Genomic DNA, 19,283 nt, shown 5'->3' with positions numbered 1-19,283 from the left:
GTAAAGCTAATCAAGGCAAGTGAAAAGTTCCATTAGGTTTTTAAAAGTTTTTCTGCTGATGGAATATCAGTAAAATTACACCTTTTAAGGAAAGCTGCTAAAGAGTAGTATTTTGAACTTATTATTTCAAATATTTTCATTTTCATAAACTGCCAATTTTAGCTGTAAGAGCTAAACACGTGTTACGTTCATGAGCCTGAAAATTACACTGGAGGTATATCTGCTGAGAAGATTGGGCACAAGTACTCCTAAGGAATATGCTTGTCTATGCTGAATTACTAAAAAAGACATTTACCTGCTGCAGGCCTAGAAGTCTAACTTTTAAAATAAAATTTTGGTGATTACCCATAAACAAAAATGTATTAGCTGGGATAAGTACTTTGAAAACATATCCAATCAGCTCAACCAATTTAATTTTACAATCTACTGGTAATTACTCTGAAAAAAAACAGGTGGATGTTGGCATACTTAATTTTTAACTGATACTGGTTTAAAAGAAAAAACATATAGATCTTTTTACATGTGCATGTATTCAACATAGATTAATTGAAACCAATACTTTTACTAAGTAAAATAGTTTGCATAAATTACATTTTGTAATTCGATATGACACATAAACAAGAATTTTAGATAATAAGAATAATAACTAAAAATCACTCACAAGATAACTGACATAAGACAACTGAAATTTCCTCAGCACTTTAACTGCAAAGCCAGGTGTATCTGGCACTGAGTTGTATTTGAAATGTATAGAAATCCTTATACTTAAAAAAACCAGATGTAACACATGCACAAGCACACAAAAACTTCAGTTACTTGAAATGAAAGTCACATATCATGGAAGTAGAAAGAGGTATAGGTACCAGCATCCTTTGGGAAAAGCGCTTTAGTCTGAAAAATATTTCAACCAATTAACATCTAATATAACACATGCAGTGCCAAGTAAATAACAAGTAAACAAGGTAAAATTCCTAAACAATTCACAGAATTTAGTCTATTTTTTTTCCCATTGTCATCCTAAATTAGATTCAAACTACCCTTTAAAAAGATTTTTGCAGTAAATATATTGCACTTACATGAGGATGGCTGCCCCCAATTTGTTCTCCGCTATAGCAAACACTTGAAGGCAGTAACTTCACTCAAGCCAAGGCCCTTATAAGAATGTTCATATACAGCTCCCTTTACTCGTTACTTTCAACAGTTTCATTAAAGATAATTTGCACAACTTCTTAAATGCAAAACCCAGAATCTAAGTCTAAATATTATTATAATTTTGTTTTTTTTCTTCCACCACTGGATAATATCCCAAATTATTTTCTCCTGTTTTCTGAGGTATCCAAGCTTATTTTGTTGGCTTTTTACCCCTGCACAATCATATGTTTCATATTGTGAGAGAGGGATTGACTTTTTTTGTTTGTTTAAATGTCATAGCCAGTGTGAATAGGTCTTGATATTCAAGATTTTCCCCACTTTTCCCCCCTTTCCTCCATAAAACATGCAACACTACTACCACTAACATCAAAGATCAACTTAAATAGTCTTTTTCAACAACAATGACTAAACAATTACAGCAATTCAATTATCTTAAGTGGTTGCCATAACAGCAAGCAAATGTGTTTGATTAAAAAGAAAATGTAAATAAAAATAATCTTGCATATTATAACTGTGAATAAAATAGTAAGAAAGAATTACATAGCTTTGATGAGATTGTGAAAATAGTTAAATATAGTGCTGCTTGAGAAGAAAAAAAGGAATTTTATCTCAAACATATACATTTGAATTAAGTGACATATGCACCTTCACGGGTAAATAATTATTATTTTAATTCTATACCTTCCGAGTCTCATTAAAAGAAAAATATTAAATAGTACTTTTTCCTGAGGGAAAACATGCCTCCCAATATTTCTAGGAATAACAATTTCTTTATATCATTCCAAGGGTGATGGGAAGCAACCACTTAATAGAACAGTTAGAGAAAATGCAAAGACAAACTCAACACGAAACCAAAGTCAGTCTTACTGAACCACTGGAGGTTCTGTGGAACAATTATCTGTGTGTCTAACAGCCCAAAGTGACAGAAACACAACATTTACTCCCTTTTGCAGGTAAAGTCAGGTTTACTCTGTGGCACACATGAGAACTTCTGAATGTGCTGAGGTTCCCAATGGCTTACATGGCTTTAGAGTTTTTCCAGGATGTGTCCAAGTGCCAACCTGCCAGATGATCAGGTAATAATAAGGAGTCAAGACTCCCCCTAATTATTTACACCTGGCCAGAAATGTAAATATTTGGGATAGGGACCTCACTACTGCAATGCACACATTTGCCACTTCAAAATTAGATTCATACAATGTGCTCTGCCTGAAGCTATACTTTGGAAGGACTGAGTAAATTAAGATGGTTTAGAAACTTAAGAACTTGATTGTTAAGCAGTGCATCCAGATGTGAGTATTCTACACTGATGCAGTAGGACCTGCACTAGCTCTCTCCTCATTCTCAGGTAAAACTAAAGATACTTTTTCAACCTAGAAAACCTTAAGTGATGCTGAACACACTCACATAAGTAACAATTTTTTACACTTGGAGAGTCACTATAGCCAGCTATTTAATCAAAATGTAACAGAAAAAAATACACCTAGAAAAGTATATCTAATGCTCAAAAGAATAACATGTTTAATGTTCATTTAAAGAAGAAAGGAGAAAGCAGAGAGAGAAGCCTGCTATAAAGGTATATCACTGAAACAGGAACTCAACAAGTCAGGAACACAAGGGATCAAATCCCAGATGCCAGTCTGAGCAAACCAGACTTGACAGGTATCTTATACAGTCCAGTTTGTGTACCTTGTCATGCCCATAGGGCTCAATTGATTAGGAATTTAAGGAAATAAGCCCTTCAGCTTTCATTCCTTCCAGTCTCCATTATGGAAAAGCTCTTCAGATAAACTGTAATTCTTGCATTTCTTGAGACCAGAGTGAACAGAAATCTTATGTTCAGATAGCGCATGATATTTTAAAGTCTATCTTATATAGATAGTAACTCCTATATTTTTGTGAGAATAAAGATATAGGTTGTTGGTTCAGCATACAACTTGACAGGTATCTTTGGAAAAATCACTTGGGATGCAGCAGTTGTTAACTTCAAAATTTTCTGAAAATATGAGTATCTCTAAACCACACCAGAGCCAACCCTAGTGCAGCTGAGTCTGCTAGCTGGCTGCATGTACTGCATTCCCACAGTTAGGGTAATTCAGAAGACTCTTCCACAAACATCCTCTGGTACCTATTGAAAGGAGAAGTGATGTGGCAGGCTTTGTCATTCAGCCTTTTTTCCTCACCAACCTGATTCCATTGCTGGAATTTTATTGCTTCTCAAGTCTTTACTCTTGTTTAAAAATTTGTTCAAAATGGCTTCCAGGTTCAGAAATTACAAAGACATAGACTAACAGAGGGTGCTTACATAAACCTTGTTCCTTTAGAAAGCTGAGCTAAAGGCATGGGATGAGGCCTCCTCTGGTACAATTTCTGGTTAATTAAACCAAGACTAACCAAAATGTCCTCTTGACTGATCTAATTGGCTTCAGAGGAAAAAAAGAAAGGCAAAAAAAGTCCTGTCCAAAGGTCAATGAAAGTGCTTAGTTTAAACATACATACTGTCAATACAGTTCTGAATACGTTCCTTCAACTAATCTATGGTGGGCTAGTCCCAATATGTTTCTATGAAGAATAAATGGATTTTTGCATGGGAACCAATTGCATTATGAAGATGAAATAAGATGTAAAAGGGTGGAGTTTCCTTATGTCTAGGCCTGTCTTCCTGCAGTCTCCTATAGAGCAGGTAGCTCATCAGCTTGACCTTTGATGAATTAAGCAGTTCCATCCAGGGTGTAGCACATCAGGAAAACGGAGAAGCTACAGACCTGTGAAGCCATAGGCTCCACTGTAGTCTAATTTTGCAGCCTTAGAAATTTCAAAAAAAGAGTTTTGCAATGTATGGAAAAACAAGTTAAATAGACTGTTATCAGTGGACAGTAACAAAACATGAAGCACTCTCAGAGCCACTTATAAATACAATCCAACAGAGTTTGAACTGATTTAATTTTAAAGCTTGGAGAGCAGGAAATCTGGTTGTCATTTTAAAAGCTGAAGGTGCTCAGTCTTTGAGTTGCTGTACTAAGGTACAAAGAGAAGAGTTTTCTTCAAAGTTGTGCTTAGGAGCACTATCATATGTGACTGACAACCACTTTATAAAATATTAAGATATTTTGGATAGTAATATGGAAAAAATGATTAGAATAAACACTGAGCTGTCTAAAAGTAGTATGCTATAGAAACTGTGGGCCTTTTTCTTTTTCAGTGTGAAAGCCAACTACATATCAAAAGTATAATTGTTTTCAGTTTATGCCTAAATCTATACTCCAAATTAAACTCATACAAATATGTTTTTCTTTTTTATACTTAGACTTGAGGATCAAAATCTGAATACGTAAAAAACAGAAACTACGAAAATCTGGCTGAATTAAATTTCCATGTTTGGAAGTAAAAGGCTTGTGTGGTTACGTATCTATCAGATAATGGGAAACGGAATCACTCTTTTTCCACATTCCTGTCATTTGCCCAGACAAGCAACTGCCCCAATGAAATTCCTATCTTGAATGCTAATTTGCAATAATAATGAAGTTTGAAAGGAAAAAAAAAACTACTTAGTAGTCCATGCTGAATTCAGTGAAGAGTTTCCTTTTGGAAGCTTGAAAAACTAGGAGAAATATTAAGACTTTCTTGTATTTTCAATTGAAACTTTTATATTTGCTACTTAACTTACTTATTTGTGTGTGCACATGGATATACATACTTTCATAAAGGAAAATGCGTAAAGTATGGCAAAGCTTAAGGTACCTTAGCCACCTCCAGGCAGAGAGAAAAAGAGAGTAATAGTGAGAAGAGAGATGGATGGATGGATGGATGGATGGATGGAAGGAAGGAAGGAAAAAGAAAGAAAGAGAGAAAGAAAAGAAAAGAAAAGAAAAGAAAAGAAAAGAAAAGAAAAGAAAAGAAAAGAAAAGAAAAGAAAAGAAAAGAAAAGAAAAGAAAAGAAAAGAAAAGAAAAGAAAAGAAAAGAAAAGAAAAGAAAAGAAAAGAAAAGAGAAGAAAAGAGAAAAGAAAAAGAAAAAGAAAGAAAGAAAGAAAGAAAGAAAGAAAGAAAGAAAGAAAGAAAGAAAGAAAGAAAGAAAGAAAGAAAGAAAGAAAGAAAGAAGCGAATAACGACTACCTCTGGCTCTGGAAGTATCAGAAGTACAAGCTATTAGAGGCTGAGAGAGAATCATTAGGAAGCACCACTGTGTATTTGCTACAGTCCTTGCTGGGTTTCCCTTATGGTTGTTGCTTTCTGCCCTCTGGGCCATTCCAGACCATCAGAGCCACTGGAATGTGGATAGCAACTTCTGCAGGAGGAGGAGAGAATGAGATGGGACAACAGGGCTCCATGGGAGAGGACACACCAGGGCAGGAGAAGAGTTGGAGAGGGAAGATGAGATCACTTGTGGAACCACTGTTGTGCTTTGTTTTTCAGGAGAGAGAAGGATGAAGATGATTCTTTTCCTCTACCCCTAAATGTCCTGAGTAGGCTGTGGTCACTGCTGAAGACAATGGCAATGCTATTTGGTCCTTTCTTTCAATCCATTACTCTAACAGCAGATAATGCAACAAAAATTTCTCTGGTTGGCCTCAAATACATTATTTTTATATGCCTGAAAAATCTAATAATTTGAAAATCTGCTTTCTCAGTAGAGGCTCAAGTTTATGTTGTGTTTTTACTTTTTTTCATTAAGAAAATCTACTGTTTGTCTACCTCTTTAGTCCGTTAACAAAAACAATAGTTTTTTAACAATGCTACATGTATTATTAAAATTTTGAGAATGCAACAGAAGAAAAGTCAAGAAAATATGGTCCTCCTTTACTCCTTAGGAATGAGTAAGGTAAGTTCCAAACAGCTTTGCTTACCGGAGATTGTCTACACTGGTCAACTCTTGTAAAGAAAATCCTTGGCCAAAAGAAGTGTTACCATAACTCAAAATGTATGGGTATAAATTTTAAATGTGTATTATACATCTGAAGTTGAGTCAAAATATATGTTTTCCATAAAAATTACTTATTTTGCAAGATTTTGTGGCTTTAGGTGCAGTTCCTTGATGCGTTAGTGGTTTCATTGCTGCATCTGGTCCTATGCAAGACTTCAACATAATTTCAGAAATTTAAATGAGATGTTTGGTAAAACCTGGAATAGAAAATTTCCTCATGGGCTAAATAATTTATATTTTTTTAATTTTTCTTTTTGTACTGCTATACAACTTTAATTGTAGCTCTATGTAGTACAACTTTTGGCACTATTCCAATTCTCTCTAATGACATCATCTAAAATGTTTTCATTTGGAAATTGGTCAAAATTATGATAATTTCTGTTAGTTTGTCTGAAAAGAGACAAAAGGCTTATATTGCATAGGCCACAAAACAGATGTTGATAATGTTTGTCTGGACTTCAAACAGATGACCTGGAAGTGAAAGGTCTTATATCTCATTAATAATAATACAAGCTGTCAAATTCCCCTGACCTAGTGTGTTCCTTAGCACAGGGCAGTAAGTCAATGCACTCAGCAGACTCCCAAGAAGTCTGGAGAGAAGGCTTTTCACATTTAGTCCTCAGGCTGGGGTGGACTTGCTGCTCATGCTGGCTCAGATGGAAGATCTGCTCTCATTTATCAGTAATAGTGCTGCTTTCTAGAAATATTTCTACTCTGAAGTTCAAAGTTGCTAAAAGTTATGGCAGTGCTAGGATGCTGCATCTGTATAAAAATTCCTGGCCTATTTGTACTGGGGGGAGGCTTCTTCCACCTCAAGGCAGATGTCCAAGGAGAAGGGAAGATTCTGTACTGAAGGTTATGATACAGTAAGACTAAAATTCATTAAAGGCAGTTAGTGGTTTTCCTTGTGTTTATTTGGATGAGTTGCTCAATCTGCTCATATAATGGAGCAAATAACATGTATTTATTCTTGCAAAAGTGTCGTGAGGCTGTAATTCACCGTGGCTGATGAGGAAGTCAGCTTCTGAGTTGATTGAGCCCACGCAAGTAACCAGATGCCTGCCAAAGCCCTTTGTCTTCCTAAAATAACTCAAAGCATCATATCCTCCTATTTTTATTTCCTTTCTTTCTTTCTAGAAAATACTCTTTTAAAGAGTAGCAAAAGATTCCATCAAGGATCCCTTGCTTGGCTGGGGTATGTTTGCTGCTGTCAACAGCTCTATGACAAAATAGATGAAATGTGCTCCAGTTAAGATCACGTATCTTTCAAAAATGTCAAGGCTAAATTCTGCTCTCAAATGCACACAAACAAGTCTCATCAAGTGAAATGCACCTTCAGAACAAAGAGAAGAGAACATCTTCCTAAAATATAGAATTCATAAAACCTGAGTAGATCAACATTTATTTTTTTAATGACCTATTTTAATGCAAGATCAGTGCTCTGAAATAAACAACCCAGCAACCCAACCCAAATGACAAACTTTGTTAAAAGAAAACTGCATATCTACTAGATCTACGGCCTTATATCCTTGTAAAAATGCAAGTTTATAATGTTAGAACACACCCATAGATTTTTCATTTTGAAATAATCACCTACTAAGCAGGAGACAAACTGTTAGCAAATTTAAATTCTTAGGATCTTAAGGGAAAACCTAAGTATTTAAAAGCCCCATTGCAGCATTAGGAAATATAAATGGAAAAGAAATGGACAAAAGTTAGTAATATCAAGTCACTACAGTGGATTTGATTGTATTACCCAGAGATTCACAATGTATTAGGAAACTGTTAAATTTGACTGAGCTATGTCAATCATTAGTTCTAACAGAGATGTGACTTGCCTCTTGAAGTGAACAGTCTGGGAAGAAAAGGAGCTAAAACTGAAACAGAAACATGTAAAATATTTTAATACATAAATGCTGAAACAAGAACAATGTCTATTGTTAACTTATACTGCAAGACAGTTTCAATACTGCTTTTGTTAAAAATTGTGATGCAAACTTATAAGTCATAATCCTAAGACCATAATAACATGGAATCAGATTTTCATATTTTATTAAAATGTTACTTAATATAATGAAATCTGACCAACTGCAATTGCAACATATGGAATACTAAGATTATATAATAAAAATATTCAGACTATAATTATTTAAAAATTCCCCATACCATATGCAATTTATCAAAGCAAACTTTACATTGATTTGTGCCACATGGTTGATGAAAAACTATAAAGACTCTCTGGAACAAAAGGTATGCACAGATTACTTTGTATGAACAATCTCAATCTGTTTCAAACTTCCCTTTTTTTCAGTTTTAAGTTCACAAATCTAAATATTGTATTATTTATATCCTCTTAGTTAAAAATTTTCTAAAACCCAAGGCCTCATCTGTTTAAAGTGTGCTTTAGTTTCATGGAATAAACAATGCTAAATTGTTTTAGTTAAATGTGGACAATCTTAAATCAATTGAAACCTGGTTTATAAAGATTTTGTTTAATTCCTATCTCTTACTGAGACAATCCAAATCGTTGTAAATCAGGTTTGAATTGATTTAAGCTTTAAAGTTAAATTGGAGGTATATCTGAATATAGAAATTCCTATGTGTCATTTCACTCTGAGCAGTAACTAGATATAAATGATGCTGTGCTATGCCATAACCAGATAGATCTCAAAGATTTCCAGATCATGTATACTAAATGTACATAACTCTTTAGAATTAGACAAGAACAGACAGTGTGGCTTTATTGGGACCTGCTCTTCAGAGCTGTCAGAGATTGTTCAGAACTTCTTAGGCCAAACCCACACCTCCTTTGCCTACTGCCTTTCTTGATTTCAGCTATTCGACTCAAGTTTCAGAGCCATGCTCTATATACTGAAAACTGGGAAAAACAGTGATATCATTGTATGGAAAATCCTGCAAAATCAGCAGCTAAAGAGAGGGTATCATGGGATTCACGGGGTTTTTTACCAATGTAAAATTTACAGAAGACATGTATGATACTGTGTGTGATCATTAACTCTCAACATCAGCTCCAAAGATGAGTGAGAGCTGAGTAGCAAAGGCTGCAGTTAATCTAATGGTAAAACTGAGATAGTGAAGTGTGGGTTCCTTTTGAGAAGCTCACAGGTTTTGGTACCATATGGCACCATTATCACATCACCTCGCCACACTTGGAAGCAGTTTGCCTGCTCTGTTAGCATTGATAGGGAACACAAGGGCATACTGTCAATATTTCAAAAGTTTTTTTTTCCACTTTCTATTATTTCTGCTTTTGCAATGCTGACAATATCTCCCAGTTTTACGAGCAGTAAAAGCAAAGGACTCGAATGACTGCGCCATGTCCTGAGGGAGCAGGAGTTGCCATCCAGCAGAAATCTTGAGTAAAAGGATAAATTGCACATTAATTCTTAAGGACACATTGAAATACTAGGTTTTTGCAGAGAGAGGTAGCTAGAGGAATAATATTGCATCAGTGTGTTTGAACAAAATGCCAGTGTTGTGGCACAGAGAAAACTTCAATTCTGACTGAGATTTTCCAGACTAGGTAAGAATTTTTCATGCCCACTTTGCAGTTTTTTATCAGTATTTCAAATAAATGCATATTTCAGCCTCTAAACAGCCTTTTAAGCTACTATGTGCATATTTAGTTGGAAACAGTGTTCTTAGATATAAGAACTTAGCCAAAGCCGCACTGAGTTTTCCTTCTAAAAGAGAAAGGGACATTGATCAAATTATCCCCCTTATGGTGCTGCTTGATGCACTATTTTATTGACTTTAGGCAACAGTGTCTCAGCAGCAGTTTAGCTGCAGATTGAGAAAGCAAGTAGAGTGACTGTGATAATCATATACTGATGCTTGCTCCCAAATAAAAGCATCTATTTCTTCCTCTCTGCTCTGCTTTAGTTCTAAAGCAGAAGACTAACTTCCATGTAGGTTATTGTTGGGGTTTTTTTGCCTTTTCAATTTTTTGTGGGATTTTTGTTTGTTTTGCATTGATTTTATTTTTATTTTTTTAATCATCTACTTATGATCTTATCTTTGATACAGATTTTTACTATGGTATCAGAAGAAAGTGCAGGAGCAAAGATAGCTATTTCAGAAATTCAATTATGCATTAAAAATCATGACATCACAAAACTCTCCCTTAGTGGAGTATCTTAATAAAGATACTCCTAAGTAAATTAATCTAAAAAACTTCTAACCACATTTAATATTTCTCAGTTTTATCCCATCTGAGATGAGAGTGCATTTATCATCTTTCAATACATCCTTTTTTCCAGACTACTTCCCAGGGAAGGTAGTATCACCTCTGAGACAGAGCTGTAACAGAACCTGCTAGAAGACAGCTGAACAGATCTCACTGCACTCCTTCACCCAGGAAGGGACCAGAAGGGCTCTCTCGTGCATATTTACAGAGGGTTCATTCCCAGCTCATGTGCTAACTCCCAAAGTTCATAGCTTGGTCACAGCTCCATTCTCTCTTAGTTTTGCTTAAAGCAGGCAACTTTTTCTCTCGCTGTGACAGATGGGCTGAGACACTGCAGATCCCTTTAACTCCACCACTGAGAGCACTGGGTGCCAGCAGGAGGGCAGGTGACTCTGTACAGGCTGTGTGGCACTTGGGATCAGGCACAAGCACTCTGACTCACAAAACCCTGACCTGTGGAATGAGTCAATTTACACTTTAAAAGACAAAAAGAAAAAAAAAAAGAAAAAAAAAAGAAAAAAAAAGGCCTCACATTGGTATTTACAGACTTTTCAACAAGTGACCCTCACTAATAAAAGCACTTGAGGTACTGTTATTTCTCACATCCCTGCTCAAAGACTGTGCAATGGGCGAATACTTTGTACTCACTGCCCATACCTCAAGGAAGCAGAGAGGAAGCAATAAAATCTGAAATGCAAAGAATCTGTTCATATTGCAATTCTATGCTTAGCTGTGAATATTAAGACATTAACCACAAAGGTTAAGAGCTAACAACCGTTTGACTTTTAGCTTAGTTCTAATGAAAAGTATAATTACCTGCCAGGTTATCAATCTCTTTTTCTTGGAGCAGGCTAACAGCATCATCATCTCCTTCCAGCATAAGCTCTGTTTCTGCATTCTGATTTACCACAGCTTGACTTCGGAAAGTTTTCTTTGACTTCACTACATCCTCTTCAGTGCCTAAAAAAAGTTACAAACGTTGTGAATTTACCTGAATAATATTTTAAATATAAAACAATGACAGTCAAGTAGTAAAAACATTATGGTATAAATCATCTTTATCAAAAAGAAAAGAAGGAACATTTTCTAAAACTTTACCAAGGTTTACAAAATATGCAGGTCTATTCTGTTTTCTGTCCTGCCCCAAATAAAATACAAACTTTTCCACAAAGACTCTCCTGGTTTTAATAATTGCTATTTACTTTGTGTTCAATGTTGTTCCATTAGTTTTCCACCTGCAACAAATTCAGCAGGAATTTCTTTTGGGTTCCTGGTGCCCTGACTTTGACTGACCTGAGCGCACAAGCCACCTACTCTAAATAAAGAAGCTGCTTTCAGGAATCAAAATCTCTCAGGATTTTTGACTTTTCAGATAGGAGGAACAGAGAGGTGAAGTAGGAGTTGGTTTATCTCTGATACACAGAAAGAGTGAGGTAGGCTATGCCGAGATTCAGAAAAGACTTGAAAAAAAGGACAAGCGTGGTGAGGCAACTTTGGTGCACATCTGTGTGTGTGTTTTTAAGCAACACAATAAAAAATGGCAGTACGTGGACATGTGCCAATTACCTACAGGTTTTCATGGATAATATTCATTTTTCTTGACTACAGTTGGCTTTTTATATTCAGCCTGATGGTTTCTTATGGTTCCTTATGGCAGGAGATTTAATTTATTGAATTTTGGGAATATCTTGCCTGATTTTATTCTTATGATGCAAAAAATAAATCCTAGTGTGGTAAAATGACAGAATCATAATTAGGTTTTATATCATAAATAACTTTCATGTTACTGTTGTGACATCCTTATAGTATTTCTTAGTTTGGAAGAGGTCATAAGTTTTATTTTCAGTACTATGGACTCACAGTAGCCTCAGACAAGAAAGATTTCTATTTTTTTTCTTAAGCAGAAAATCCTGCATCTTTACCTTGGACCATACAAGAACTGGGCATCTCCACTGCTGTCAATCAAGAAATAAACCCTCTAAACTATCGCTCTTTTTGGGTAGGATAATTTGGAAATTTGCTTCCTAGTAAGCTACAGAATAAGTGTGAAAATAGGCAAAACTATGCACATGTGGATTTTTTTTGTCTTCCACAATGCCTGAATTTAAACAGGATGAAAACTATCATGGCAGATGTAAAATGCTGAGGTAAAGTCCACTAAGACACATGGCCCCCTATTAATACAGGGCAACTAAGAGGAATACAGTAAGCAGACAGGTTAGTGAAGAGAGATACATGGAATGGAACTGATGTATCAGGCAGTTTTGTTATTGCAAGCAGTTGGGAAGACACTATGATTTTACCTCCTACTGTTAAGAGTCTTTTAATTAGTTTGTGCACAGGAGAGTCACACCACATAAATAAAAATGCTGGAAGCGTATCTTTGAGGGAGTGTTAACTCTGTTTGAAGATCACTGCTAACATGCCACTTCATCACAGGCTGAGAAAACTCATGTTTTATGTGCCCTAACATTAAGTTTTTCAGATACTATTGTTATTAACTCATTAGCTGGTTCTGAAACTACCTTCTGAAACTCAGAAAAGGTGAAGAGAAACAAGTAATCAAAACCCCATTTTCTTCACCAAGCTCAAAATTAGGTACTTGTTTGCTATTATCTCCATTAGGACCATTCTGATAGCGATTAAGATGGTGCTGCTGTATTTTAAATATGCTGTGTTTTGCTGTGTTTACTTATTAGGCTATGATTATTACCTCACTTGTGTTTTTTTAAGGTTTTTACTTAACTAGCTATAACTATTTGCCCAATTTAAAACTTGTTCAATTAACTAATTGTTGGAAAAGTTTTCAGTATTAGTACAAGTTCTGTTTTTTTTTTTTTGTTTATTTGTTTGGTTTGTATTTATTTTTTCTTCCTTCTTCACAATAAGAAGTAAGAATAGTAGGAGTTAGGAAAAAACCACAAAAAAGTTATGTGCTGTAACAGATTTTCAGTTGCATTACATCAGAATTATTCTGCATATTAAATCAGTAGGTCTGGATCTTGGTATACTTCTGTTTACCGTGAGGGAGTTGAGCATCATTTGCCACAAATAATAACTCCTGTTGTGACGCCAGAGGAGGCTGGGCCTGAGATGAACTAACATGGTGAAAGAAGAAAGCACCAAAACACTGTTCCCTTCCTTTTTGGTAGCTCTTATCAGTTTTGTGTAAGTTTCTGAGCTTTATAAATTGAGATAATCAAATTAACTGATTGAAGAGCACTAATCTGGAGTAAGAGTCAATAATTTCTTCAGAAACTGATTTATGACAATTCTATAAAATTATTTATGCATGAAAATATATTTTTTAAATTACCAGGAAGAAAGTCCCAAGCTCCAAATCATTACTAACATTTAAACTACATCCAAATAACTTGAAATTAGGGTATTTTAAATTATTTGTGATGTGTGTACCAGATTACAGAAATATTGCCAGACACAGGTGTGAAAAACACGGCAGAGTAGAAGGCATTAAATTAGTTTGGCAAATTTGGAGCTTAGCAACAAGACAAATATACATAAAATCCATTTGGGATTATAATATTAAAAATACATTTGTTTCTATGAAGTATAATAGATAGTCCTTTGTCCTGATGGAAAAAAACCCTCTGGTTTGGCTGTTGTTAAAATTTATCACTCTGTTGAGTGCACCTTAGTTTTGCTGTACTGTACCAAACATCTATCTAAATGAAAGTGTACAGGACCTGGAGTTGCCCTTCAATCACTATATCCTTCATGAATTAGAGTTCCATTTATCAAAATTACAGCAAGAAGAGTAAGGTCTCACAGGGCTGTCTCATTACAAGGCTTGTAAACACTGTCCTTACAAAGAAATGGTTTAACACCTAACAAATCAAAAACTGATTGGGAATAGAATTTATTTGAGATCATCTATCTTCGGAAGACGTGCTGTACTGAGTGCACTTCGTGGCCTTTCAAGCCATTCATCAAGAAATTAACAAGCTAATACCACAGACCACCAGATCTCCTTGGATCCTGAAATGTGAAATATGTTCAAAACAGATCTGTCACAGATGTTCTATTTTTATATTTCAAGACAACTTCAAAAAGGTTTTAAAACAAGAGAAACTCTCCAAATAAGAGAAAGAAGAAAAACAACTTGTCTCTTTAAAACCAGACAACAAACTGAATAAAAAATTATATGACATAGAATGATGTCTATTATTGTTAACATTGATATAAAAAGAAGAAATGAATAAATAAATATTTGATATTTCAGTGTCTTGGAAAAAAATCAAAACTAATTTTTTTTCCCAAAGCTTCAGAACAATTACTATGAAATTAAATCTATGGCCAGACATTTAATTTCAAAATTTTTAGCACACAAGGACCATGTGTTTTAAAGGCACAAAATGAAATGGTATTGTCTAATTAGAATATGTTTCAAATCCATTAAAAAAAAGAAAACATAAAACAAAACTAGATGTCATTTTAAGAAAGCAGTGTTGTGACACTGGAGGGCACAGAACTAGAACTGGCAGATGCTATCAGCTCTTGTCCTTATTAAGTTCCTTCTTAAGGGATATTTTAAGGGATAGACTGGGATTTGGAAAGGAGCCTTGAAGCAAGCAGATAAATATTTCTTAAAACTACATTTTGCAAAGATTTTGGAGGCAAGACTGCCCTGAAGTCCAGCTGGATTTGGTGACTTAACTTTCTTGAAACTTAAAAGCTCTGTCTTAAACATATTTCAAAAGAATGTATGCACAGGACTAGATAAGCTGTTAAAAAAATCCTTCTTTCATTACACTTGATTATTTTTGTAAATGCGCATGATACAAACTGTCTTTCTGCAGCATTTTCAGGATAACTGAAAACAGCTCACCTTTAAAAGAAATTAAAGAAACCAACCAAAATTCCACTACAAAACCTCAATATTGATGGGAAGGTGTGTATTTTTTATGTCTGAAAGATTGTATAAGCTGCACAGTAAACTTGTTAAGCATTGCCAAGACTGTAATATTCTCTCTTTTAGTATCATCACTTTTCCTTAAACAGAAACTATTAAGCAGTCAAAAAGAACCAAACACAAAAACCAAAACCACAACCGAAACAACAACCCAAACAAAAGCCACCAAAAAACTCCCTCCCAAAAAAGAACCACAAAAACCATTACCACAACCCCTCAAAATATATTCCTTAATAATTTCCCTAATACGAATAGGAGAATCTAATGTTAATTTTCAGCTACAGCCACTAGAAGTATTTAAAATAGGCAATACTTTATGAAACAGGGGTGGGCTAAGTGAGTGTTTTCATTATGTTATTTGAATATTTAAGTCTCTATTTTCAACTAAATCAATGAATTGCCTGCTGGGTTCTGTAGGTCACAACAGGTTCTAGGGATGAAATCTACATTTCAAAGACACTGTAAGGGACCAGATCCAAAAAACCTGTCCCTAAAAAAAATTTTTAAATTAGCAGTACAAACACAGTATATTATTGATTTATTTTATGTTTATGTACTTATTTCATAAAGAATTAAACTAATTATTCTGATTTAGTTGAACACAGTGAGGGGGATTTTTGCTCTCTCTTCTATTCATTTACTATATACCCAAATAAAGTGTTTTATATTTTTTTCTTTCTGCATTTAGTAAAAAATGAGGTTAAAAATGTGGTCATTTCTAAGAAAAGTTTGCTTGGTAATACTGTGGCCAACAAAAGGAGACTACTGCTTCTTATAAAGTTGTTTCCATAGTTTACTTCAACGAATTACCGATAAGGCAATTTATGTAGTGAGTGCTCTTTGATCTTTGAAGAGAGATGGCAGAATGGAAAGTTAACCTCATTTTAATGTTACCTAAATATACTGACAGGAAATTCTAATGTTTCCAAACATCTGGAAATCTGCTTCATGGAATGGTGTTCTTCTTTTCTATAAGAAACCTTTTTCATATACTGTCTTTTACAGTTTTATGTGGCTTCTAAAGGAGCATTTGACATAAGTAAAGTCTGTTCTCTTTACAGTAAAATGCTGCATTTAATTAAAAACTCTCTTTTATAGTGGCTAAAGTGGAGTTCCTGCAAAGCTTACCTCTCCTCAGAAATTTTTAAGGGTAAACTTGCTTTTTACTCCTTACAGATCTTACAGTATGTACTGCTCTGCAGAACACTGATTTTCTTGCTGAATTTTCGTCACATAAAGTAGTTTCCACTGATTTGTTAAATAAAGGAATTCAGAATTAGTTCCTCACAAGTGGCTACCTGTCAGTTCATGATGTGAACCATGAAATCGTATCACAGGTGAAATATAATTTGTCAACAGAGTTTGGAAGAACAAAGCATTTTTTTTTGAGAGATTTTTTTTTCTTTGTTTTGCAAGCTAACTTCTACAGGAGGAACCAAGCTTATTTATGGACAAAATTAAAATGTACCACTATTATCTACATTTTTTGTTCATTCAACGCTCATAATAGTTAAAAATAGTTAGAAAAAGAAAAAGATTTGCTAGATAATCTGTCTTCCTGCTTTGTGTATTCTAGCATACATATAGCTTTCATTGCTAATCTTCAGTAACTTGATTAGGCACCGGTACCCTCGCAGCGGTCACAGTTATGGAGAGCAGCTGCCTGGGAGTCTGCAAAGTGACCTCTACAAAACCCAGCAAGATTAAATCATCGACATGGTGACCACTCCATCTCAGCCTTGTATCTTTCTGCAGGACTCGGGAGCCAGCCTTCCCCAGGCTGCGCTCGCTCCCTGGGAAACGCGCCCCACCTATCCCTGGGTCAGCTCAAGGGACACAACTTTTGGCTCTGCGCAGCAGCCCAGTGCTGGCACATCACAGCCAGCCCCAACAAGCTGTCCCCACCTGTGCCTGCTGGGGCTGTTATTTAAATTGCAATGTGTTTCTGCAACGGGCAGCTTTGACTGGCATATAATTCAGTTTCCCCAGAGAATCAGAGAAGTGACTGTTGATAAAGGAAGGCTGGTTTAAATAGGTTTAATAAAAACCAGAGAAAGCTAAATCACATCTTCATTATTAGGGATCTCTAAAGAAATGAGGAAGAAAAACTATGAAAATTCATAGAAATTAAAATTTGCATATATTTGTATTGGAAATTACTTCCACCAAAAGTAAAACCAAATAGCATTTTTGTTTTCTATAATGGATAAGTACCTGAAAATTTAATCATAGACATTCCATCAATTTTTCTCTAATTTTTAGATCTAATATCTGACCAAATGACCTTCTTCATATAAGTAATTTGTAAATAAATACTTAACTGCTTTATATTTTTTCCTTTTCATATTCTCAGATGCTTTGCACTGTAAAATGAGACTGACAGAGACTATGCCAATGAGGAGATTGAAAATACAGGCAAGGCCAAAGCAAACATGCTTCTCAGGTGAGGCTGAGGGATTTTAAAAAATAAATACTTGTAGTCAAAGTGTTTTATATTAATAAAAAGGGTCCCTCATAAAAATAAAAGTTGAAGTACCATGTTAGGCACTCTTTTTTGTTTTTTGTTCCCAGACACAAAAACTGAGATTCAGAGTGGTCGCAAAATTTATTTTTAGCAGTTGTCAAGATTGTCTTTATATGTATTTGAGATTTCAGGATATCTGAGCACATGAGAGGAATCCTGCACTGATTCAGCCCTGACCATAAACAGCCAATGGATGACAGAGTCAGATGTTCACAGTCCAGCAAATATTCCAATGCATTTCAGGCTTCTGAAAGGCAGCTCCCATTCTGACTGGAACCAGAGGAAGCTCCTCGAATGGGAACTAACAACAGTCAAATGTTTATATCTGGATTAAGATGTAGTTTGCCACTGTAACACGTACACAGAGGAATGGATTCATATTTCATGACTGACAACCTTTACAAATCCCTGATAGTTTGAAGGGCAGCATTTTGGCATATACTGTAGTTTGATAAATTGCAGAAAGAAACCAAGTTCTTCTGTGGATAATTTCAACAGGCAAAGACAATAAAGGAGAAAATTAAGAGCAATAAAATTTTCCTAGGTGTGTTTCTAGCCATTTAAAAAAAGTACAGTAATAGCTGAGAGGAAAATATCTACATCACACCAACAGTTATTGCTCAGTGGAAAGGACATCAAGGACACTTGCAAGTAAGAGAATTGGATCAATATTAACGCGATTTTCATTTCATGCTTCCCCAACTCCAGTAAGCTGACAATATACTCTGATTATGTGAACTGCCTCTGAGTAACATAGAAAAGGTTATTAGAGCAAGAGGTGGAAATGGAATGCACTTTTTATATTGACAGGTCTGCTAATAGAGTGCACTGATTTTCAAAGGCATGCAATGTGTTTTCACAATTTGGTTTTGACAGCAAAAAGGAATTTCATTTATTCTTGATTCAAGATATTCACATGTAAGCAAAGGTTCCTTAAGACAGGCCACTGAAGAGAGAAACCAAATGATTCGAATAGGAAAATTTAATTAATAAGGCAAGAAAGAAAAGGTGATTGAATTTCAATATGTATGACACGATAATGAAACAATGGAATAAATTTGCTAAACAAGGCACTCTATGCTTTTGACATAGCATCTGATAAAACCTTTTTAAGATGACATAAAAGTGAAAAGCATGCCTATGCCACGTCTTAAAGTTGAGGCCTGGATTATGTCTGGAAAGTTTTAGATTAGTTCCTAAGCAACATTCCCCAGGAAAAAAACATGTTCTGACTATCTGCTTGCAGACCTTAAAGCCAGGATCAATGTTGTCAGACTTCTAAACTGGCACACTCCATACTGAGGAACTGCACCCACATATGCTGGCCTTAATTTTGCTTCCTGTTCACAAAACCAAAAAAAAAATTCTAATTGAAAAGCCTAACAATGATAAAACCTTGGAAATAAATGAAATACTCTTTGAAAATACAAACACTTGATAATGCAGTGACATAGAAGAAATGGCATGGCATTTCATGAAATTCCATGAAAAGAAAGTGGCAACCCTCTCTATGACAGGGATTTGGAACTACATTAAGATCCCTTTTTA

General features: G+C 35.1%; 1 protein-coding gene across 10 annotated transcripts in view; it reads right to left on the bottom strand.

The window, feature by feature from the left end:
• NBEA (neurobeachin) overlaps positions 1-19,283 on the bottom strand; it is a 457,716-nt gene that overhangs the window by 152,864 nt on the left and 285,569 nt on the right. For 5 of the 10 annotated variants that reach the window (XM_074535327.1, XM_074535328.1, XM_074535333.1 and 2 more), the window contains 2 exons: positions 11,098-11,241; positions 7,913-7,951 (listed from right to left, as the gene is read on the bottom strand). In XM_074535327.1, coding sequence (XP_074391428.1) covers positions 7,913-7,951; positions 11,098-11,241 — 183 coding nt within the window. The remainder of the gene's footprint in view (positions 1-7,912; positions 7,952-11,097; positions 11,242-19,283) is intronic. The other 5 variants (XM_074535331.1, XM_074535334.1, XM_074535335.1 and 2 more) reach the window with 1 other exon arrangement.

This window comes from Zonotrichia albicollis, chromosome 2 (genome assembly GCF_047830755.1).
Source record: "Zonotrichia albicollis isolate bZonAlb1 chromosome 2, bZonAlb1.hap1, whole genome shotgun sequence".
Lineage (NCBI taxonomy): Eukaryota > Metazoa > Chordata > Aves > Passeriformes > Passerellidae > Zonotrichia > Zonotrichia albicollis.
This window is presented reverse-complemented; position numbering and strand designations above follow the sequence as displayed.